At 40.8% G+C, this 25,025-nt stretch overlaps 1 protein-coding gene across 2 annotated transcripts in view; it reads left to right on the forward strand.

The window, feature by feature from the left end:
• The window catches only part of CNTNAP2 (contactin associated protein 2), a 2,096,032-nt gene extending 2,074,369 nt beyond the window's left edge, over positions 1-21,663 (forward strand). For both annotated transcript variants that reach the window (XM_061198858.1, XM_061198859.1), the window contains exons 23-24: positions 11,766-11,846; positions 16,394-21,663. In XM_061198858.1, coding sequence (XP_061054841.1) covers positions 11,766-11,846; positions 16,394-16,593 — 281 coding nt within the window. In that variant the 3' untranslated portion in view covers positions 16,594-21,663. The remainder of the gene's footprint in view (positions 1-11,765; positions 11,847-16,393) is intronic.
• Positions 21,664-25,025: the final 3,362 nt, after the last annotated feature.

Below are 25,025 nucleotides of genomic sequence, written 5' to 3' on the forward strand. Positions count from 1 at the left end.
ATAGTGGTTGTATCAATTTACATTCCCACCAACAGTGCAAGAGGGTTCCCTTTTCGCCACACCCTTTCCAACATTTATTGTTTCTAGATTTTTTGATAAAGGCCATTCTGACCGGCGTGAGATGATACCTCATTGTAGTTCTGATTTGCATTTCTCTAATAATTAATGATGTTGAGCATATTTTCATGTGCCTCTTGGCCATCTGTATGTCTTCCTTGGTGAAATGTCTATTTAGGTCTTCCACCCATTTTTTAACTGGATTGTTTGCTTTTTTGATATTGAGCTCCATGAGGTGTTTGTGTGTTTTGGAGATTAATCCTTTGTCTGTTGTTTCATTTGCAAATATTTTCTCCCATTCTGAGGGTTGTCTTTTTGTCTTGTTTATGGTTTCCTTTGCTGTACAAAAAGCTTTTAAGCTTAATTAAGTCCCATTTGTTTATCTTTGTTTTTATTTCTGTTACTCTAGGAGGTGGGTCAAAAAAGATCTTGCTGTGGTTTATGTCAAAGAGTGTTTTTCCTATATTTTCCTCTAAGAGTTTTATAGTGTCTCATCTTACATTTAAGTCTTTAATCCATTTGGAGTTTATTTTTGTGTATGGTGTTAGGTAGTGTTCTAATTTCATTCTTTTACATGTAGCTGTCCAGTTTTCCCAGCAACACTTATTGAAGAGGCTATTTTTTCTCCGTTGTATGTTCTTGCCTCCTTTCTCATAAATTAGGTGCCCATATGTGCATGGGTTTATCTCTGGGCGTTCTATCTTTCACCATTGATCTATATTTCTGTTTTTGTGCCAGTACCATACTGTCTTAATTACTGTAGCTTTGTGGTATAGTTTGAAGTTGGGGAACCTGATTCCTCCAACTCCGTTTTTCTTTCTCAAGATTGCTTTGGCTATTTGGGGTCTTCTGTGTTTCCATACGAATTGTAACATTTTTTGTTCTAATTCTGTGAAGAATGCCATTGGTAGTTTGATAGGGATTGCAATGAATCTATAGATTGCTTTGGGTGGTATAGTCATCTTCACAGTATTGATTCTTCCAATCCAAGAACGTGGTGTATTTCTCCATCTGCTTATGTCATCTTTTATTTCTTTCGTCAGTGTTTTATAGTTTTCTGAGTACAAGTCTTTCGCCTCCTTAAGCAGGTTTATTCCTAGGTATTTTATTCTTTTTGTTGCGATGGTAAATGGGAGTGTTTCCTTAATTTCTCTTTCTGATTTTTCATTGTTGGTGTATAGGAATGCCAGAGCTTTCTGTGCATTAATTTTGTATCCTGCAACCTTACCAAATTCATTGATTAGTTCTAGTAGTTTTCTGGTGGCATCTTTAGGATTTTCTATGTATAGTATCATGTCATCAGCAAACAGTGACAGTTTTACTTCTTCTTTTCCAATCTGTATTCCTTTTATTTGTTTTTCTTCTCTGATTGCTGTGGCTAGGACTTCCAAAACTATGTTGAATAACAGTGGTGAGAGTGGGCCACCTTGTCTTATTCCTGATCTTAGTGGAAATGCTTTCTGTTTTTCACCATTGAGTATGATGCTTGCTGTGGGTTTGTCATATATGACCTTTATTATGTTGAGGTAAGTTCCCTCTATGCCCACTTTCTGGAGAGTTTTTATCATAAATCGGTGTTGAATTTTGTCAAAAGCTTTTTCTGCATTTATTGAGATGACCATATGGGTTTTATTCCTAATTTGTTAATGTGGGGTATCACATTGATTGATTTGCCTATATTGAAGAGTCCTTGCATCCCTGGGATAAATCCCACTTGATCTTGGTGTATGCTCCTTTTAATGTGCTGTTGGATTCTGTTTGCTAGTATTTTGTTCAGGATTTTTGCATCTATGTTCATCAGTGATATTGGTCTATAATTTTCTTTTTTTGTGATATCTTTTTCTGGTTTTGGTATCAGGGTGATGGTGGCTTCGTAGAATGAATTTGGGAGTGTTCTTCCTCTGCAATTTTTTGGAAGAGTTTGAGAAAGATGGGTGTTAGCTCTTCTCTAAATGTTTGATAGAACTCACCTGTGAAGCCATCTGATCCTGAACTTTTCTTTATTGGAAGATTTTTAATTATGGTTTCAATTTCATTACTTGTGATAAGTCTGTTTATATTTTCTAATTCTTCCTGGTTCAGTCTTAGAAAATTGTACCTTTCCAAGAATTTGTCCATTTCTTCGTGGTTGTCCACTTTATTGGCATATAGTTGTTTGTAGTAGTCTGTTATAATCCTTTGTATTTCTGCAGTGTCAGTTCTGATTTCTCCTTTTTCATTTCTAATTTTATTGATTTGCATCCTCTCCCTTTTTTTCTTGATGAATCTGGCTAAGGATTTATCACTTGTTTATCTTCTCAAAGAACCAGCTTTTAGTTTTATTGATCTTTGCTATTGTTTTCTTTGTTTCTATTTCATTTATTTCTGCTCTGATCTTTATGATTTCTTTCCTTCTACTGACTTTGGGTTTTCTTTGTTCTTCTTTCTCTAGTTATTTTAAGTGTAGGGTTAGATTGTTTATTTGAGATTTTCCTTGTTTCTTGAGGTGAGATTGTATTGCTATAAACTTCCCTCTTAGAACTGCTTTCGCTGCGTCCCATAGGTTTTAGGTCATCGTGTTTTCATTGTCATTTGTTTCTATGTATTTTTTTATTTCTTCTTTGGTTTCTTCAGTGATCTCTTGGTTATTTAGTAGCACACTGTTTAGCCTCCATGTATTTGTGTTTTTTACAGTTTTTTTCCTGTAATTGATTTCCAATCTCATAGCGTTGTGGTCAGAAAAGATGCTTGATATGATTTAAATTTTCTTAAATTTTCTGAGGCTTGATTTGTGACCCAAGATGTGATCTATCCTGGAGAATGTTCCATGTGCACTTGAGAAGAAAGTGTATTCTGCCACTTTTGGGTGGAATGTTCTATAAATGTCAATTAGACCTATCTGATCTATTGTGTCATTTAAAGCTTGTGTTTCCTTATTTATTTTCTGTTTGGATGATCTGTCCCTTGGTGTAAGGGGGGTGTTAAAGTCCCCTACTATTATTGTGTTACTGTCTATTTCTTCTTTCATGGTTGTTAGCATTTGCCTTATGCATTGAGGTGCTCCTATGTTGGGTGCATAAACATTTATAATTGTTATATCTTCTTGGATTGATCCTTTGATCATTATGTAGTGTCCCTCCTTATCTCTTGTAACACTGTTTATTTTAAAGTCTATTTTATCTGATATGAGTATTGCTACTCCAGCTTTCTTTTGATTTCCATTTGCATGGAATATCTTTTTCCATCCCTTCACTTTCAGTCTGTATGTTTCCCTAGGTCTGAAGTGGGTCTCTTGTAGACAGCATACATATGGGTCTTGTTTTTGTATCCATTCAGCCAGTCTGTGTCTTTTGGTTGGGGCATTTAATCCATTTACATTCAAGGTTATTATTGATATATATGTTCCTATTACCATTCTCTTAATTGTTTTGGGTTTGTTTTTGTGGGTCTTTCTCCTCTGTTGTGTTTTCTTTCTCTTCTGTTGTATTTCCTGCTTAGAGAAGTTTCTTTAGCATTTGTTGTAAAGCTGGTTTGGTGATGCTGAATTCTCTTAGCTTTTGCTTCTCTGAAAAGCTTTTGACTTCTCCATCAAATCTGAATGAGATCCTTGCTGGGTAGAGTAATCTTGGTTGTAGGTTTTTCTCTTTCATCACTTTAAGTATATCCTGCCACTCCCTTCTGGCCTGAAGAGTTTTCCACTGAAAAATCAGCTGATAACCTTATGGGCATTCCTTTGTATGTTATTTTTTGTTTTTCTCTTGCTGCTTTTAATATTTTTTCTTTGAATTTAATTTTTGTTAGTTTGATTAATATGTGTCTTGGTGTGTTTTTCCTAGGGTTTATCCTGTATGGGACTCTCTTTGCTATTTCCTTTCCCATATTAGGGAAGTTTTCAACTATAATCTCTTCAAATATTTTCTCTGACCCTTTCTTTTTCTCTTCTTCTTCTGGGACCCCTATAATTCGAATGTTGGTGTGTTTAGTGTTGTCCTGGAGGTCTCTGAGATTGTCTTCAATTCTTTTCATTCTTTTTTCTTTATTCTGCTCCTTGGCAGTTATTTCCACCATTTTGTCTTCCAGCTCACTTATTCGTTCTTCTGCCTCAGTTATCCTGTTATTGATTCCTCCTAGTGTATTTTTCATTTCAATTATTATGTTGTTCATCTCTGTTTGTTTGTTCTTTGGTTCTTCTAGATCTTTGTTAAACATTTCTTGTATTTTCTCAATCCATGCCGCCATTCTATTTCCAAGATTCTGGATCATCTTTACTATCATTACTCTGAATTCTTTTTCAGGTAGGTTGCCTATTTCCTCTTCATTTATTTGGTCCTGTAGGTTTTTACCTTGCTCCTTCACCTGTGACATATTTTTTTGCTGTCTCATTTTTTTTTTTTTTTTTTTATGAGTGGGATTGTGTTCCTGTCTTACTGGTTGTTTGATCTGAGGCTTCCAACACTGGGGTTTGTAGGCTATTGGGTAGAGCTGGGTCTTGGTGCTGAGATGAGGAACTCCATGAGGCCTCACTCCAATGAATATTCCCTGGGGTCTGAGGTTCTCTGTTAGTCCAGTGGTTCGGACTCGGAGCTCCCACTGCAGGAGCTTCAGCCCGACCCTGGGGTCGTGAACCAAGATCCCACAAGCCACCTGGGGTAGCAATAAAAAAAAAACAATAACAAAATAAAAAATAAAATTAGACTAATAAACTAACAGATATGTTAGGAAGAATATAAAAATAAAAATATAGATGAATCAACAACCGGAAGGTACAACAGTATAACAATAGTGAAAAAGAGGAGGAGGGAAAAAAAAGGGGGGGGGGGGCAGGAAGGCCTTGGCTGTCGAGAGTGGGGCCTAAGCAAGGGCAAGGTTTGGGTGGTAGGTGGGGCCAATGCTCAGGAACCACAGGGCTGGAAAAGGCCCTGGGGGCTGTGGAGGGTGGGGCTTAGGCTCAAGGAACAGAAGGGGCCCAGGTGTGCCCCCGACTCCTGGTCTCAGAAGGCAGGGGATCGCCTGGGAGCTCAGCAGTCTCCCCAGCCCGAGTGTGCAGGGCAATTGCCCTCCGCTCCTCTCCCACGCCTCCCAGAGGGCCCCCCCGCCTGCCTCTCCTGATCTCCCCGGCCTCCCTCCTATGCCCCCAAGGACCCATGTGGCCTGGAGGGGGATTGGAGGGCAGGGGACCGGCCTGGGAGCTCAGCAGGCTCCCCGGGCCTGAGTGGGCAGGGCAGTCGCCCTCTGCTCCTCTCCCACGCCTCCCAGAGGGCCCCTCCCGCCTGCCTCTCCTGATCTCCCTGGCCTCCCTCCTATGCCCCCAGGACCCACATGGCCTGGATGGGGCTTTGGAGGAGGGGTACCGGCCTGGGAGCTCAGCAGGCTCCCCAGCCTGAGTGGGCCAGGCGATCGCCCTCTCCTCTCCCGCTCTTCCCGGAGAGTCCCTCCCGCCTGCGCCTCCTGGTCTCCCCGGCCACAGCGGTGCTGATGCTGTCTGGCCTCCACTTCTCCTCCCCCCTCAGTCCCCCTACGTCCTACCGGTTCACTTTGGGGTTCCTCCCGTCTCCTTGGGCGTCAGAGTCCCCCACCAGCAGCCAGCAGGCACCCTAGTTGTGGGGAGATGCTTACTCCGCATCTTCCCACACTGCCATCTTGACTCCGCCTCTTATTTTTTTTTAATGCTTTACTACTCCTTTTCCTCCCTACCTGCTCAATGAGACAGGCAAGAAATTTAAGGCTAAAGAATTCAAATCCCTTTTTAATATTCCATTCTTATGAATATCTTTTAAATCAGCTTATTGTACTTAAGTACCTGCCTTGAAACTTCCTCTCTTAATTTTTCACATTCTGTAAAGGCAGTCAAAATTATAATCTGACAGTAATGTTTTAAAGCACAGTTCACACTATTCATGATTTCACAAGTGTTACCATAATGGTGATAACCATTCTCTCTGTGCCATTTGGGCCCATGAGGGAATTGTATCTAGAATATTGGGTTTCTCTTCTTACCATGTTGGTTCAGAGTTCTTAGTTTATCACATTGCTCAGCTGATGCTATCATCATGTGGAATTATCTTTGTCAGGTAAAATGCCTCACATGCTCACTTTTGAAGCCAGACAAGTGCAGTCGGAAGCCTTTAGACATCTGTGGGCCTCCCCAGACAGCCCACCAACCACAGAGAAAACAACTGGGCTAAATTAGTTGGTCGCCTTAATGATGGTGATGATTTGATAAAACCAGTGTAGACCCCTGCTTCCTCGTCAGAGACACTTCAGCTTAGCGCCTTGCAAGTGGTTTCTGGAGCCAATTCCCGGCTCCACCACCTCTTGGTCATGGGACCTCAGCCAAGCGTTCAGCCTCCAAAATGGGATGAATACACCAACCTCACAAGGTTCACAGGAGGATGAAATGAGCTAATCCATGAAAAGGACTTAAAACAGTGCCCGACTTGTAGGAAGTGCTATTAATATTATTTCCTAAACAGCTTGTTCCCAAAATTTGAATTTCATGTAAATTTACTTTTTGTGCTCTATGGTAGAAGGAAAACGCTTCTAGGCTCATTCCACCACAGCGAACACTTGCTACTCTGGGCCCCAGAGAGTTTTATATGTGAGGAAAGTATAGTCCAAGTAATGAGTAATTTCATGTAGTCCTAAAATTTAGAGCTTTACCACGCATCCGTCACCTACGTGATGATTGGGGGTCTTTGTTGTGCGATGTCCCTCACTTGGCAGCAGGTACGGGGTAGGCTCAGAACCAGCTGCCCAAGGAGGGCCACACCCTCTCCCCGCCTGGCGCACGGACAGGAGAGGCAAGGATTAGACTGTCTTTTGCTTTCCTGATGAAGTCTTCCTAGAATGTAGCAAAGGGCAGGCAAAGGCCTTTAGAAGTGGAATTAAACAGTCATGGTTTCTATTCTTTGGGGGTAAGAAGGTGTATTTTTACTCACCCTGTCCTAATTTCTGACCACTTTACTATATCTGTATGATTACGAGGAGCAACTCCCCCTGGGCCTGCTCTTACAGAGTGTGTGTGTTCTTCCCTTTTTTTTCCGACCTGAAGTTGGAGGAAGGGAAAGGGCAGGTGCACCAGCGCTGAGCTCTCAGCTTCTTCCCAGGTTGAAGACAGAGATGATGGGAAGGGAGGCCGTCTGTATGTGGAACTGTCCGAGTGTGTTTGGGGGCCTGGGATGCACGTGCCTTCTCTGTGGGCTCTGCAGCGTCGGCCAGGCTGTTTAACAAGCCTGTCCACGGGCGAAGGATCCCCCACCGTCAGTTCCTGCAGCACCATGTCTGCCTGTCCCTACTTGGGGGAGGCAGGGAGGAGAGCTGATCTCTGGATGACGGGGCAAAGGAAACACGGTCTGTCAGTGTAAAGGGGATGACCAGACAAACAGGATGTGTGCAAGGGAAATAAGCAGGAACACGCTTCCAGGAGACACTAAATCAGAGCTGGAATAGCACCACACTTTAGTGTTATCATGTAGTGTGTCAACTGAAAAAAAACATGCACAGCCAAAAAGTTGCGGAGTATGTTTTATGCAGTGGACACACTGAGGACTCAAGCCCGGGAGACAGACTCTCAAATAGCTCTGAGGGACTGCTCCGAAGAGGTGAGGGAGGAGCCCGGATATATGGGAGTTTTTGCAACCAACACAAGCAGTTGGTACATCAAAAGATTACTATTAATTAAAGAAAAACCAGACATCTCAAGTTAATGAAGTTAGCAATTTTTTATGTATGGGAAAATTCCAGAGTCTGGCCTCACAGAGATCACTCCTTTGATATGCACCTTAACTATCTAGGGCCAGTATCCTGTTTTCTCCATCCTGAATCTCCTCAGGGTGCACTGTGGGGGTGGGCGTGGCTGACGGCTTGATGGCAGCAACATCCTTTGACAGGTGACATTCTTTGTCCACAAGTGTCATTTGGGACCCAGAAGAAAAGTGTATTGAATACAGTCTTTGCCTATTCGACACAAATCTGGTCCGGAGACTTAATATCTAAAGTCTATTTTGGAACTTCCCTGGTGGCGCAGTGGTTAAGAATCCGCCTGCCAATGCAGGGGACACGGGTTCAAGCCCTGGTCCCGGAAGATCCCACGTGCCGCGGAGCAACTAAGCCCGTGCGCCACAACTACTGAGCCTGCGCTCTAGAGCCTGAGAGCCACAACTACTGAAGCCTGCACGCCTAGAGCCCGTGCTCCACAACAAGAGAAGCCACCGCAATGAGAAGCCACCGCAATGAGAAGCCCGCACACCGCAACGAAGAGTAGACCCTGCTCGCCGCAACTAGAGAAAGCCGGCACGCAACAACGAAGACCCAACACAGCCATGCATACATACATACATACATACATACATACATACACACATAAAAAATAAAGTCTATTTTGGACCTACTCATGACGTTTCCCAAAATATAGGTTCCCTGCTACTCCAGCACCACTAAAATGGCTCTGCTCTCCTAGCAAACTTGGAGGAGGTGAGATGGGGGGAGCGTAAAGGTCAGCAGCAGAATGGAGCACGTGTCATGGATGAGGTTTGTGGTTTGGCCTCATCTGTGTCTCTTGGCCTCCATGTTTCTTTATGTGCATTTCCAAGAGTATGTTGGTACCCAGGGGAAAGGACAGTTACAATGAAATCATTTGAAATATATCTGTCCAAGTAGCAAATCAGTCTGCGTGCCAGGATAAAATGGATTTGCCTCCAGGGAGTAAGCATTCACAAGCATTAGGACAACCAGGCTCAAGGTATAAACAAAGCCAGGAAAATAGGGATGCTCATGCAAACACAGAACCCTGTCCTTGAATTTCGTGAGGACTTCTGTTGGGCCTGGGGGTTTTCCACTGACTGTTTTCTGATAATAACCAGACTAGTGGACACAGGAATCATTAGCAGCTTTTCTGTATTCAATATGTTCCTTTCCTTTGTTGGGAAGAGTAAGAATGCTGCCTTGCTTTAAGGGTAGTTTAGGCAGCTGACTTTCAAAATTGTACCTGCATGGGGGACTTTATTGTAAGAAGAGGCTATACAAACGTTTACACACATCTTAATGGACTGATTTTAATTATACCGATCAACGAACGTCCAATTAGCTCTGCTACTTGTCTGCACTATTTGTCATTGGGCCTGCAAATATAATTAAGATTGGCCCCTGCCTTTAAGAGGATGAATACCATGTAAGGAGTGATGAGAATTAAGGTGATAGCCATTGAAAGGAGGGCAGACACTTCATCTGAGGTGGCCGAGGATGGTTTCAGGAAAGAGGCAGGATTTAATGGACAAAGAGAAGAAGGGCAAACCAGGTGTCCTGACAGAGAGTGCCATGTGGATGAGCAAAGACACGTCCCCCTCAAGCATCAGGAATCCGTGTGCCTAGAATGTTGAGTTGGAAAAGTGGTTCCATGAGGAAAGAGGAGGAGAGAAATTCATCTCAAGGGAAGCCTTCCTCCCCATGTCAGGGAGTTCAGATTTTATAACAGAGGCGATCCTGGGGTATTTTTAATGTTCTTTTCTAGCTCTTATTATTCTTCTTGGGTCATCTCAGGTCACATCCATACCTTCCACTAGTGTTTGTATCAATGACTTCAAGAGAACCAGAGAGAGGATGTCAATCTCTAGGCATCTGTGTTTTACTGCAGTTTTGTGGCCAAGGACGCAAAGCTCTCTTTGGAGCAGGAGCTATGCTGTGTCCCACCATCCATGTTACCTGAAGCAGAAGAGCAAACAGTTTTGTAGCATCATGAATACCAAACAACAGAATAATGACAAAATTGTCACTGTAATTTTTTTGTTACTAAATATATTTTGAAGATTTATATTATTGATATTTAAGGGTCAGGAGATTTCTGTGTTTATGAAAAGGAGATGAGAGATATGACCCACTCACCCAAATGTCTATTAGTTCTCGCCGTACATCCTCTAGGCACCTCAGATTCAATGTGTCCAAACAAAACAAGTCTGTCTCCCCGAACCCCGAAGAAAAGGCTCTTCCTCCCATAGGCCCTACATAAGCTGAACTGTCTGAAAGCTGGCATTTCCTCAACAGCTTACTTGTCTGTGTCTTCCTAGCCCTTGAAAGGCAGGATAGGGAAGATTATTGACTTTGGAATTAACCCTACCTGGGTGTTAAGCCCAACTAGGCCGGTTACAAGCTACGAAGCTTTTGACTTTTTAGAAGGGTGTAGACCAAATAGAGTCCAGAGAAAGGTAAATACAATGTCAAAAGACCTAGAAACTGTGCCCCAGAGGAGCGGTGAAGGTGCAAGCCTTTATCCTTGAAAAACAGCTCTCAGTCTTTGAAGGGGGGTTGACGTCAGGGAATTATGTGTATTGATAACCAAATCTTAACTGTGTCCTATGAGTGTGTGAGTTGCAACATGGAAGCTGCCCCATAATTTCAGGCAGTTCACTATAAATAGGGTCATAACTAAAACCACATCCATGCTTCAGATTAGTATTTTGACTATATAAACCAAACTCTTCAATGAGGCACGGAAAGTTCTCATTAATAACAATTTTCATCTTTTTTATTGTTTACTGTATATCCCCAGCACTTAAAATAGCGCCTGACATATGGTAGGCATTCTGCAAAGGCTTGTTGAAATAGGGAGAGAAAGAGAAAATTTATTAGGCAGTTAATATTCTTCTCAACACTTATATTATCCTCTTACAAATTCCTGAAGTGTACAATGTTTTACTAGAGCCATGTAAAATATTCATTTAAAGAAATGATTACTTTTTAAAACAAAAACACTAATTTGAAAAGATACATGCACCCCAATATTTATGGAAGCATAATTTACAATAGCCAAGATATGGAAGCAACCTAAGTGTCCATCAACAGATGAATGGATTAAGAAGATGTGGTACATATATATACAATGGAATACTACTCAGCCACAAAAAGGAATGAAATTTTGCCATTTGCAACAACGTGGATGGACTTGGAGGGCATTATGCTAAGTGAAATAAGTCAGACAGAGAAAGACAAATACTTCATGATATCACTTACATGTGGAATCTAAAAAGTCAACAAACTAATGAATATAACAAAAAAAGAAGCAGATTCACAGATATAGAGAACAAACTAGTGGTTACCAGTGGAGAGAGGGAGGGGGAGAGGGGCAAGATAGGGGTAGGGGGTCAAGAGGTAAAACCACTATGTATAAAATAAATAAACACAGGGAATATAGCCAATATTTTATAATAACTATAAATGGAGTATAACCTTTAGGAATTTTGAATCACTATATTGTACACCTATAACTTATATAATATTGTACATCAGCTATACTTCAATTTTAAAAAATATTTTTTAATGATTACTTTTTAAACTAATGCTGTAAGCTGTAAAAAGCTCATTGGCGAGTATATCCAGTGCCACCAGTTATGAAAGGGATAAAAGTGGGTTGGAAGCAGATTTCAGCCAAACTTAAGAAAAAGTATTCTAATACATAAACTTGTCTGTCAGTGGAACCAAAGCAGGCCAGCTCAGGTAGTTCTAAGATTTGTTAATACTCCTCCCAAAGAGGTATGCTATTCATCTGGGACTTGTACAAAGGCAAACAGCAGACACTGAAGTGGCTGTGATTCTTGTGGGAAACAACAGCAAAATGGGTTTAGATGAAAGGGAGATCTCATTTGGGAAAACAGGCTGTTGAAGGGTTGTATGAAAAACTAGGTATCAAATTATCTGGGATAAATGATATATATGTCTTTTCATTTCTTCCTCTACAGCCAGTGCTGATTTTCCTTATAACCCAGGACAAGGCCAGGCTATAAGAAATGGAGTCAACAGAAACTCGGCCATCATCGGAGGTAGGTGACTTACAGGACAGGCTTTCCTGTAACGTCTCACCTGTGGGGAGTAGTCATTTTCAATAAAGCCATAGTCTAGGGGAAAAGGAGTTATCTGGATTTGTACTTTATTCATTTTGCTGTTTAAATATGACTGAAGATTGAGAAGTACACGTTGTGGAGAAAGTGCGGTCAATGTAACCTGGCTACTTTTTATGCTGACTTATTAAAAAAAAAAAAAAAGAAGAGTAGTAGGGAGCTAGCCAGCATCAGAATATGCAAGCAGGCGGTCATGGCAACAGCCAGAACATTTCTGTATGCCCTCCAGTCTTTTCCACTCTCATCCCCTTGCATCCCAAATGGTCCATAATAGCTTACTACAAAATCAGGAAGGACTATGCCAGTCTGGTTTCAGTTATCTTAATAAAAATTATCAGAAAATTAATAAGCAGGGACTTCCCTGGTGGTCCAGTGGGTAAGACTCCGTGCTCCCAATGCAGGTGGCAGGGGTTCGATCCCTGGTTGGGGAACTAGATCCCACGTGCATGCTGTAACTAAGAGTTTGCGTGCCGCAACTAAGAGTCCGCATGCCGCAGCTAAGGAGTCCACATTGCTGCAACTAAGACCTGGTGTAGCCAAAATAAATAAATAAATAAACAAATAAATATTTTTTAAAAAGAAAATTAATAAGCCAGAGTATCTAAAATATTCCAGTCTTTTCTTCTCACCAGAATACCTGCAGAATAATTCGACTCTCCTAGTATAGTCCCTCGTGTTTGGATCAGTATCGATAACCCTGTTGCCTGTTGCCGTCTCTTCTCCCTGCTTCTTCTGCCTTATTTCATAAAAATGTTTCCTGCCTCTCTAAGTATGGCTAATATTGTAAGCTTATCAAGGGTTTTAAACTCAGCCAGTCAACTCAGCTTAGTCAGTAGGTTTATTTTCCACAGGAAGAAAGTGAACACCTATATATATATGTGACTGTGAAATTAGAATACATTCAAAATGGTGCTCAAAGCACATTGTTCAAAGTTCTGGTATAATCCTTATCCTCATTGTTTTTGCTTTTTTAAGACCAACTTTATTGAAGTATAATATGCACTTATTTAAGTGTAGCAGGTCAGTGACTTTTGACAGACACATACACCCATAACCACAGCTACAGTCAAGACATAGAACATTTCCATCCACTAAAAGTTCTCTTGTGCCCCCTTTGTAATTCATCCTTCCCTCTTCCCCACTTGCTTTTGTCACATAGATTACTTTTGCCTCTTTTAGGGTTTCATATGAATGGAATCACATAGTATGTAATCTGTTGTGCCTTCTGTCACTCAACATAACGTTTTTGTTTTTTTAATTAATTTATTTTTGGCTGCATTGGGTCTTCATTGCTCCGTGTGGGCTTTCTCTAGCTGTGGCGAGCGGGGGCTACTCTTCGTTGCGGTGCGCGGGCTTCTCATTGCAGTGGCTTCTCTTGTGGAGCACAGGCTCTAGGCGTGCAGGCTTCAGTAGTTGTGGCTTGCAGGCTCTAGAGTGCAGGCTTAGTAGTTGTGGCGCACGGGCTAGTTGCTCCGCGGCATGTGGGATCGTCCCAGACTAGGGCTCAAACCCATGTCCCCTGCATTGGCAGGCGGATTCTTAACCACTGCACCACCAGGGAAGTCCTGACGTAACGTTTTTGAGATCTATCCACATTGCTGTAGGTACCAGTGGTCTGTTAATTTTTATTGCCAAGTTGTATTCCATTGTATGAAGGTATTGTAATTTGTTTTATCTACTCACCTGTTGACAGGTGTTTGGTTTGTTTCCAGATTTGGGCTATTTTGAATAAAGCTGCTATGAATATTCTTGTCCAAGTCTTGTGTGAACAAAAGTTTTTGTTTCTCTTTGGTAATCCCTAGGAGTGCAATTGCTGGATTATAGAAAGAAGATATTTAACTTTATAAGAAATTCCCGTATAGTTTTCCAAAATGGTTGAACCATTTTACACTCCCATAAGCAATATTTGAGAGATCAAGTTGCTTCACAATCTTACCAACACTTGGTATTGTCATTCTTTTTAATTGTACCCATCTAGTAGATGAGTAGTGGTAACTCATTGTGGTTTTAATGTGTAGTTATCTGATGACTAGTAATGTCAAGCATCTTTTCATGTGCTTATTGCCACTTGCAAATCTTTTGTGAAGTGTCTGTTTAAATCTTTCCCATCTTTTAATTAGACTTTTTTGACTTCTTACTATTGAGTTGTAAGAGTTCTTCTTGCATTCTGGATACAAGTCCTTTCTCAGACATATGTATTGTGAATATTTTCTCCTAGCCTGTGACTTGCCTTTTCATTTTCTTAGTGGTATTTTTTGAAAAGCAGGAGATTTTAATTTTGATAAAGTCCAATTTTTCTAACCTTTTTACAGTTTGTGATTTTTTAAATTCTTTCTAAAAAATCTGCCTACCCCAAGGTTGTGAAGATCTTCTCCTGTGTTTTCTCCTAGAAGTTTTATAGTTTTCATTTTTATTTTTCCGTCTATAATCACTTTGAGTTAACATCTATATATAGTATGAGATAAAAGTCAAAGTTATTATTTGCCAAATGAATATCTAGTTATTCCAAGATCACTTCTTGAAAAGTCTATATTTTTTTCCAATTTAATTTCCATGGCACTTTTGTCAAAAATCAATTGGCTGCATACGTGTATGTCTTTTTTCTGGGTTTTCTATTCTGTTTTGTTGATCTATATGTCTTTCTTTGGCCAATACCATGCTTATTTTATTGTTGTATCTTTATAGTAAGTCTTGAAATAAGCAGTGTAACTGCTACAATCATTTCTTTTATTTTTTTCAAAATTATTTTTACTATTATGGGTCCTTTGCACTGCCATATAAAATTCAGAATCAGCTTATACATTTCTACCAAAAAAAAGTTTGCTGTGATTTTCATTAGGATTGCATTAGATCTATAAATGAACATCTTAACAATATTGACATTGAAATATGGTATATTCATCCATTTATTCAGGTTTCCTTTAGTTTCTCTCAGCAAGGTTTTATGATTTTCAGTGTACAGTCTAGAACATCTGTGTTCAATTTGTTCTGTTATAAATGGCATTATTTTATTACTTTCATTTCCAAGTGTTTCTTGCTAATATGTAAAAATACAAATTTCACTTTGCTAAATTTATTGTTAGTTCTAGCAACCTTTTTTTGTATATTCCTTAGAATTTTCTTCATAGACAATCCCATCACCTGAGAATAGTGTTCTTACTTCTTCCCAATCTGTACACTTTTTTATTTCTTTTTCTTGCTTTATTGCACTGTCTAGGGCTTTCAGTACAATCATGGATAAAGGTGTTGAGACCTGACAGTCTTGCCTTAGGGGGAATGTGTTTAATCTTTCACTATTAAATACAATATTAGCTGTAGATTTCTCAAAGATGCCCTTTATCGGGTTGAAAAGTGTCTTTCTCTTGATAGTTTCCTGACAGGCTTCATGATGAATGGGTATTGAAGTTTGTCGTATGCTTTTGTGCATCTATTAAGATGATCATATAGTTTTTCTCCTTTATTTATTTAATGTGGTAAATTATATTGCTTAATTTTTTAATATTAAATCAATCTTACGTTCCTAGAATTAACACCACTTTGTCATAATATATTATTTTCTACCTATTGCGGGTTTGATGCTAAAATTTTATTAAGAGGATATATGGCTCCATCATTTCCTTTTCCTATAATGTGTTTGTCTGGTTTTAGTGTCAGTATCATGCTGGCCTCATAAAATGAGTTGAGTGGTATATCCTTCTCCTCTATTTCCAAACATATGTGTAGGATTGGTATTACTTCCTTAGGTCAAGTTTGTTAATAGTGTTTTTGAGGTCTTCTAAATTCTTACTGATTTTCTGTTTAATTGTACTCTCATTACTAAGAGAAGAATGTTGAAATCTCCAAATATAATTGTGATTTGGTCTAATTCTCCTTTCAGTTCTGTTAGTTTTTGTTGTTGCTGTTGACTGAAAAAAATGCACAGCCTAAAAGTTGAGAATTACGTCTTATTCAGTGGACAAAACTGAGGACTTAAGCTCAGGACACAGCATCTCAGATAACTCTGAGGGGCTGCTCCGAAGAGACAGGGGGGAGCCGGGATACAGAGGAGTTTTTGCAACAAAGACCAGGTAGTCGGAACATCAAAAGATTACTATTCATTAAAGAAAACCAGACATCTCAAGTTAAGGAATTTAGCTCTTTTCTATATATGGGAAGATGCAAGAGTCTGGGCTCACTGAAATCATTCCTTTGATAGGCACCTCAGCTCTCTGGGGCCAGTATCCTGTGCTTTCTCATCCTGAGTTCCCTCAGGGCTCCCCATCTGGGGCAGCTGTAGTGGCTGATGGCTGCAGCATCCTCTGTTTACTGATGTGGCAGCAACGTTGTTAGTCCACATTATTGTCCTTTTGGGGTTCTGTGTCTCGTACGGGAGAGGGCAGCCCTTGAGGGAACGATGGTGAAGCAGGGGAAAGTGTTGGCGGGATATACAGGATTTAGTTAACCTCTAGTTCCTCTGCTGTCTCCACCAGGGGTCATCGCCGTGGTGATCTTCACCATCCTCTGCACCTTGGTCTTCCTTATCCGGTACATGTTCCGTCACAAGGGCACCTACCACACCAACGAGGCCAAGGGAGCAGAGTCAGCAGAGAGCGCGGACGCCGCCATCATGAGCAACGACCCCAACTTCACAGAGACCATTGACGAAAGCAAAAAGGAATGGCTCATTTGAGGGGAGGCTCTTTGGTGATGGGATGAGGGCAGGGGGAGTGACTGGGGAGTAGGGCAAGGGACAGAAGCACCCTACTTCATACTCCTGAGCACATCCTAAAAATATTAGCACAAGTTGGGGGAGGCAAGCGACAGAAAACTCCTGAGACTGACGGCCACAAGAAATACTTTCTGATATTTCTTTATAGCTGAGTTTCCCCTTCTGTATCAAAACAAAATAATACAAAAAATGCTTTTAGAGTTTAAGCAGTGGTTGAAATTTGTAGGTACTATCTGTCTTATTTTGTGTGTGTTTAGAGGTGTTCTAAAAACCCATGGTAACAGGGCAAGCTTCCTACATTTTTCAGAGCCCTTAGAATGTGGATATTTTTTCTTGAGAAAAGCTGATGTACAGTATACATGGCTTCCAGCATTTTCTTCCTTTTACATAGAGTCAGCCTCTAACGGGCTATTGTAGTAACTAGTTCGTGTTCACGTAATATTTCTTTTGGTGTCCTGTGAATTGGAAAAGGAGAGATGGGGCAGAGAGAACCTATGATTTGACATTTCTCAAAGAGACCTCGGTCTGTGCAGCTCTCTGAGAGTCCCCACCAGAAACAGCTGGAGGAAGAGGGGTTGTGGCCCCTCTTGTGTGACAACATGATCAGTACAACTGAGAGCAGCTTTCAGAACCAAGGAAGCAGTTTCCTGTTGGGATCGTTGGTTTTATATTTCACCAGATTCTGCAAGATAATACTGTTCCACGTCTGCAGTCTTAGCTCTATCCAACGTCTGTAACTATCAGCTACGATACCTAGTGACCAGCTGTTACAAAAAATTTTCCCTCTGCTTTACCTACAACATATTGGGTTAGATTGTACGTGTGTGTAAGCACCTCAGTGGGGAATTAGAGCCAGATGTTAAGATTTGTCTGCTCTGTTTCTTTTATAGTTGGTAGCAAGAGTATGGATACTTCCTAGTAAATGCATAAATTAGGTTGCTCTTCTTATTTTGCTTTAAATCTCTAGTCTTTAAGCCCCGGGACAAGATGCTAGCAGACAGTGTCCTCTGAATGGATGAACCAAAATAAAGCCAAGTTGTGACTGCTAGTATTGTTATTGCTGTTACTCTGGAATCATGTGGAAAACCCTGCCGTATTTTAACTCATCTACTTCCATGTATTGTTCCATCCTAAATAGACACACTGCCGTGATTCAGGGACCTTCTTTGGCAGATACATTTGAAGCTCAGGTTCATCACAACCTGGTAACTGATTATTGCTTCTCAGAGAATGGACACATCTGGTCAACCAGACCTCAGTTTAATCAGGAACCTTGATCAACTAATTCCAGCAAGTAACTATTTATTTAAAAATAATCGACTGTGTGTGTAGGCAAGTGGGACAATGCTCCTACTGGAGCATCCAAAAAATAACTTCATTTATTTATTTTAAAAGAAGATTACACAGAAGTTATTTCTAGAATGAATACTGTTTATGATCCTTAGAGTTCAGGCTGTTATACTTAATAAGTACATCAAAATTTTTTTTAGACTCCAACATTTTGAGGAATTAAATATCCCTTTTTTCTTTCTCCTCCTGGAAGGAGGTAAGATGAGGTTAAAAAGGTACTGATGCTATTGTTCTGATGGCCTGCCTGGAGAAAATGGAAATTCTAGTTCATTTGGGTTATATATTCAGGGTACTCGGGATGCCTGACTTATTGGAGGACCTCAGTTTCTTGAGTGATGGAAAATGTTATCCAGAGCTGCACATGGCACCAGTGCCTGACACATTCCAAAGGAGACAGTGGACCAGATAATTTTCATTCAAGTCAAGGTCATAAAACAAAAGAGAATACTAGTGCCCTTTTACAGTTGCTGACCTCGGGCACTGTCATAACCACCCTTTATTTTAAAAGGTCTTGATCATTCTTCCATAAAATGCATTTAACATGAAAAGCATTTATTAATGACCAAATATTAGAACAACATAACATTTACAAATGACATATTGAAAATAAAGGTTATTTATTTGACCAAGATGACTACCATTAAGGATTCTTTTATATATTTTCAAAATGAAAGAGCAAATTTTAAACATTATGTTTAAAAATGTTTCTGATTTCTTAATACCTATTTGATAGGTATTACTTTTGCACTTAACAAGTAGAACCAGATGGAAATTTATTATTTATTGCATTTGCCATGAGAGCTTTATTCTTTATACATTGTCTGAGCGCTTTCCCTTTCTTTCCAAAATGATTAAGAAATTAAAACAATCAAACATAGCCCCTTATACTAAAATGTTCTCACCCTTTCTCTTCTCTGTCTTCTTTTCTTTTTCCTGCCACAAAAAGTGAAAAATAAAACCTAACACTTCTCCCCAGATTTTCAAACGTAGGGCACCAGGACGACTGCAGGGATGAGTGTTTCTCCCACCTCAGCATCGTTTGAGATTTACAGATGCATGACACGGCCTCTGCCCTGAAGGGGGTTACAGCCCAGCCAACGGACAGGACACAGAAAAAGTGGATGAGGTATTAAGTAATGAAGTAAAGGGCCAAATGCGTGCTGGAAATCTTCTCTTTGGGACTGCAATCTTCACCCAAGTTCCTAAATTTATTTGTGAAGGCCACATACAGTACCTTCCTAAATGCTAAATAATTTTGTTTATGTGCAGAAAAGAAGACAGCTCTCTTTTCCAGCTCCCCAGGCAGCCATGACATTATGACCCAAGCTCAGGGCCCAGTCCTGCTTTGTCAATCATATCCTGCAAGAGCCTGGTGTCTTATAACCCAATACCTTACCAATCAAGCACAAAGAGGCTAGTGGTAGTCTCTTTAAATAATAAAAGAATCAGAACAAAACCAAAAAGTTTTCTTTAAGTAAGAGGTTGTTTTCAAGTTGCAGGAGAAGCTGACGGTTGATTTCGGGTTGTTTGTGCAGGAAACATCCTCCGTGTATAAAGCAAGCATCTCTGTTTTGAGTTGCTAGGATTGGGGTCTTCAAATGAATGCAAAATCAGTCCCCATCTACGCTCTCAATGTACTCCCTTGAGCTCAAGGATGCTAGCTCAGGAGGTAAGAGGTTATATTCTTAAGTTCTTCTCTGGCCCTTCATAGTATATAAGACAACATTTCCCTTGTGGCTTTCAAACAACTGCTCAAAACAGAAAAGAAAAAAAAAAAAAAAAGTGAGAGAGAGAGACCTGTTGTGGGGGAGTTTTTATTGACGATCTGGGGATAAGAGTTTGAGAGCCTTTATTGGAAAATTTCCTGTTGCCCTGTGTTTGACAAATAAGCATCCTTTACTAAGAGGAGCAGGATTTCAGAGGCACAGGAAAAAGAGTTGGCGTGAGCCCAAGAGTAGATCTCAAAATGTTGTTGTTGAACATCTGCGAGGCAGCCACCAGGTGGCACTGAGAGCTGGGCACAAAGACACAAACCATAGAAAGCTCCGAAGGAAAAGCTAACAGCTCCCGTTAGGAAAATGCAGTGTCAGTGTAGCGTCAGGATGAGACTATTAGTTCCTTCTATAACAGGATCTGTACTTTTCTATCCTTCCACACGTTCTTTTTCGCCCTGTCCTTTCTCTGATGGTGTAAACGTTTTCATGGTCCCTTGATGTCTCACACCTCCAAACGATTAGCACCTGATTGGAACCTCTTAATATTTTTTTTTTCCTTTTCACCATCCTGCCAAGCAGTTTTCAAAAAGAAAGGCAACAATTATTAAATTGAATTCCAATGAGCCAGCCAAAAATAGGTCTAAATTGCTAGGCCCAGTAGTACCACCTCATCCTGAAATAGATGAGAAGCAAATAGTGTTTCTAACTGATCTGGGCTAAAACCCAATAGGTGCCGTTTTTAAAATGATGTTTTGGTGAGAGTTGATCCCTAGAGTCAACCCTTTTTCTCTCCCTGACGTGCTCTGTAACCTTGGCCAGCTCGCTGAACCTCTATTCCTTTTTGCCTCATGTGTAAGATAGAGCTGTTTTATCCACTTCATGAGACAATGGTTTGGTGCCGTGGATTCTTGGCTGTGGATACTTTGAAACCCAAATATAAAGGCCAAAGTCAATGGACCTATGGGAAGACTTGCTTTCCAGCTTGTGGTTGTAAGTCACATCAAAAGAAACCACGCATCCATGTCCAGGAGTGTAGAGACATGAAGCATTGCTGTACAATTACTAGATTATAAGTCAGGTAGACTGCCAGGGAGCTAATCCGTCAACACTGGGAGATGCAACACAGCCAAAGGCCAGAGAAATCAAAACACCACATGTATAAAACCCTAAGTTCCCACCTGGGTGTGACTTGTTGCTTACACATGCCCCAGTATGATTATAAATAAGACAACATTGAAAAGCAAATGTGACTGTTTCACGTAGCCCACTGGCCCTGTGCCTACACTACACACACCCTGCATGATGATGTTGGAAACTTTAAATTTATTTCACAGCAGTATTTTTTGGATGCAAGTGGTTCGTGAAACTCAATGAAACAGGGAAACCGTGTTGAAAAGTTGGTTATCTCCCATGGAGCAAAGACTAGCAAAAGGTAATAAAGATACCTGGGCACACGGGTATTAATACCAAGCAGGCACTTACGAGTTTATTTTCCAGATGAAAATGTGCTTTAAGAGCAGATCTACTTACAGGGGCTGCACCACTTTCCAAGTCTCAATTCTTTTCCAGCAACTGCTGGGCTCTGAGATGGTTATGGAAACATGGAGAGTCCTCCTATCTGGTAGGCCAAGAAACAGTTCTCAATGTTACTGATTCTACTTTTTGTTTTGTCAGGTTTGTTTTTGTTTGTTTGTTTGTTTTTTCAGTGAGCATGGTGAACTGCAGAGGTTAGGGTTGTGAAAAGCTGGGCTAATATTCTTTCTGTAAAGTCAATTAGGCTTCTATCCCTGTGAAATAACACGAAATTTTGCTCTCTAAAAGCAACAGCATGTAAACTAGAATGAAAGAAGGAAATCATGTATGTATGCCTACTATTCTTTGTGAATGTCTTTCATTTAACTAAAATTATATTAGAAACCGGATTGATAAATAAAAAGAGTCCAAAATAGTTTTAATTATCCTAAAAGCGATTCTTTGTGTTTTGTTCCACCTGATTCTCTTAGAAGCTATTTTCAACCTTCAGCAAAGAAAGTTTCAGGCACTGAAGTACACATCTCTTTGGAATATAATCTTTCCAAAAGCTGTGGTGAACTGCTTGCTCCGCAAAGACAGGTCCCGTGTGGATGGATCCATCGTTAACCTCCATTTGCCGCAAGTTCCTCCCTGCACCCCATTTTTCTTAAAGTGGCTTAATGGATATTGGCTTCAGGTTTTGGATTAGTTTACACACAGCTTGGTGAGTTATGGTTGGAGCTCCATGATGTCCAGAGTATATTCTGAGCCCAATTTGGGATGAGGGAGTAACGCTGGGTCATGGACAAATAGATCCAGGCCAGTGAACTGGGTAACAGGAATTTACAACGTGTCTGGAGATGCAGATCTTTCTAAATGCACTCCTGTACATTAAGGGCTGCAGTTCTTAGTTCTTAGTCCCATTTTCTAGTCTTCAGTTACCACTGGGAAGCCATTTCCTGCTAATCAACTTTCAGTGAAGCATTGAAATGTACACCAAATAAGTGTGAATTCCAGTTAAAAGCCCAACCTCTCTGTGCTTCAGTGATTCCCAAGGCCAATCAATAGAAGTAACTCTGAAGTCTATTTAGAAGATGTTGTACCCTGAGGTTCTTTGTCGGGATTCTGCTTTGCAAGTGTGATCCAACAGGTGTGGGGAGACTGTCAGAAAGTCCCCCGAGAAAAGAAAATCAGCGCTTGTAAAAGTTCATAACAAACGAATTTTAAAAGGGTGAGCCAGCCAATTCAGGATTTACCGTCTGCAGCAAAAGCATCTGAGCACCACGTGCTTCCTCCCTTCCCCAGTCTCCCTGCCATCAGCCATGTGGACACCAAGATCAGCAAGCTCCAGGAAGACAGTGATTTTATTTTGCAGAAGGCAATATCTTTTCAATGAATGGGGAGTAGAGAAGCAGAGAAGGGTAGGAGGGAGAACAGCGGGGGGAGATGTACGTTGAAGAAAACATCCAGTTTTACTCTTTGTTGGTGATGACATGGCCTGATGGACTTAGCAGAAGACAGAAAAGAGGAAACAATTGTGTTATTATTTTTTGAAAAAGAGTTTATGTCCTCCCCAAAGAACCTATGTTTGAAAGCTAACTCTTGAGAGCAAGTATTATATGAGTCATCATTAACATATGCACATCTTGCCTTGGTCACTCTGAAGTCCATGAGTTCAGAGAAACCTGGGCTAAATAATCCCTGCCCTGGAAGATTCCTTTCTACCAGTTACCATTCCCCTCCCACAAACACGTCAATATGCCTGCAAAGGACCACAGCTCAAAGCGGTTTGCCAGGAAGAGAATGCAAGGTTGGTTTTTGTTTTTGTTTTTTCCCCCTGCATTTCCATTATCTTTCCATTTGTCTTAATTCATCCTCTGGGTACAGGGTGAGTAAAATCTCTTGGCACAGAAAAATAAACACGTATGCGATGTCTTCACCAAAGGAATGAAGCCGACATTTTTTTCAAGTCCCTAGAACCAAAGCATGAGAAAGTTAGTCATCTCTTCTAAATATAGAAATTCAAGTTATAAAATGTAAATTAAGATGTGGCAGAGATGAAAAAGGCCAAGATGATGAAAATGCACTTATTTTGTTGGAAAGTTGGAAGATGAAATTCTTAGGTCTAGGAAGGCAATAGCTAAAATGGAACATAAGGGCAAGCTTTTAAGTCGTGAAAGATATAAAAAGGCTAAATAAGAGCTTACTCCCTAAGATCTAGTACAGCAGGACTAGGAGGAAACTTTGAAGCCAGGAGTGAACTCTTTGAAGTGTTTGTAGTAGCCAGGAGTTGTCAGCGTCTGAAGTATCTGTCAAGTCGTTATTTAAAACAAGGTGGAACACACTCAGAATGCTGTATAGCCATGAGAAGTCACCAACTAGATATATACACAGCAATCTTAAATCGTATATCTTAAAAATATAGTACAGAGTAAAAAGGTAAGAAACAAAATTAGATTCATAAAGCAATGGAATTTATTAACATTAAAAACCTACATACAGAGCAACAAAACTTTTGCAAGGATCCATGAATAATTAAGGATATGCATATGTACTTACATCCTTCTATAAAATACATGTGACATGCAAAGCAAAATATGATAGGGGCTTCCCTGGTGGCGCAGTGGTTGAGAATCTGCTAATGCAGGGGACACGGGTTCGAGCCCTGCTCTGGGAAGATCCCACATGCCATGGAGCAACTGGGCCTGTGAGCCACAACTACTGAGCCTGCATGTCTGGAGCTTGTGCTCCGCAACAAAAGAGGCCACGACAGTGAGAGGCCCGCGCGCCGCGATGAAGAGTGGCCCCCGCTCGCCGCAACTAGAGAAAGCCCTCGCACAGAAACGAAGACCCAACACAGCCAAATAAATAAATAAATAAATAAATAAATAAATAAATAATTTTTTAAAAAAAAGCAAAATATGATAGTCATTACCTGTGGAATGGTAATGAAGGAAATGGGAGTGAGGATGGGGTGAAAATAAAGTAAAACAAAACAAGAAACACCTTGCATGGATGAATGATGATAAAAAACCTTATTCTGTGGATTATCATCAGCTTGACTCTCAGCCCTGTGGAGCTTGGCGGGGGAGAGAGAGGGGCCGGGAGGGCAAGCATCCCGTCGCAGGGCAGCACAGTTAAATCTCGACTGCAAAGGGCTGACGCATGAATGAATGTCAGGAAACATAACCGCTAATTCAATCAATCAATAAATATTAGTGGATGAACAAAGGCAATGTGAAAGGGGAGTGACAGCAGCGCATTTCTGTTCTTTTAAATGCAATTACGTTCCTTGTATTGCGGAACTGAAGGCAACTCAGGGATAAAGGGTCTGCCCTCCGGTTCTGCAGATGGACAGACACCAACCCCTTTGCAAGGATGTGAACGGAAGATGCCGCCTCGCTGCTCCGCGTGCGCTTTCGGAGAAGGCGCCCCACCTGGACCTACCTGCGGATGACTCTGCCCCCAGCCTGACTTCTCCTTCTTGGACGGAGTAAGGTCTGTACTCGTGTCGAGCGGAACCAGAACAGCACTTCTGCTGGTCAAGTGCTAGTTCTGAAGCTGGGCCAATGGGCAGGTGTCCCTATTCTGTACTCACTGTAAAGAAAACATTCCTGGTTAAATCACAGATCTTGCTAGAAGCACACCCGGGGCTTTGTCAAAAATACAAGAAGATTCTGTAATATATTTCTGGGTGATCATGCTATAACTCCTCTAAATTAAATTTACAGAGTTCATTCGCTTTGATTCCAAGCAGTAACCGGGGTGTTCCCTTTAAATCATTACAAGTGTAGGAGATATACTGAGTACTGCCAG

This window comes from Eubalaena glacialis, chromosome 8 (assembly GCF_028564815.1).
Source record: "Eubalaena glacialis isolate mEubGla1 chromosome 8, mEubGla1.1.hap2.+ XY, whole genome shotgun sequence".
Lineage (NCBI taxonomy): Eukaryota > Metazoa > Chordata > Mammalia > Artiodactyla > Balaenidae > Eubalaena > Eubalaena glacialis.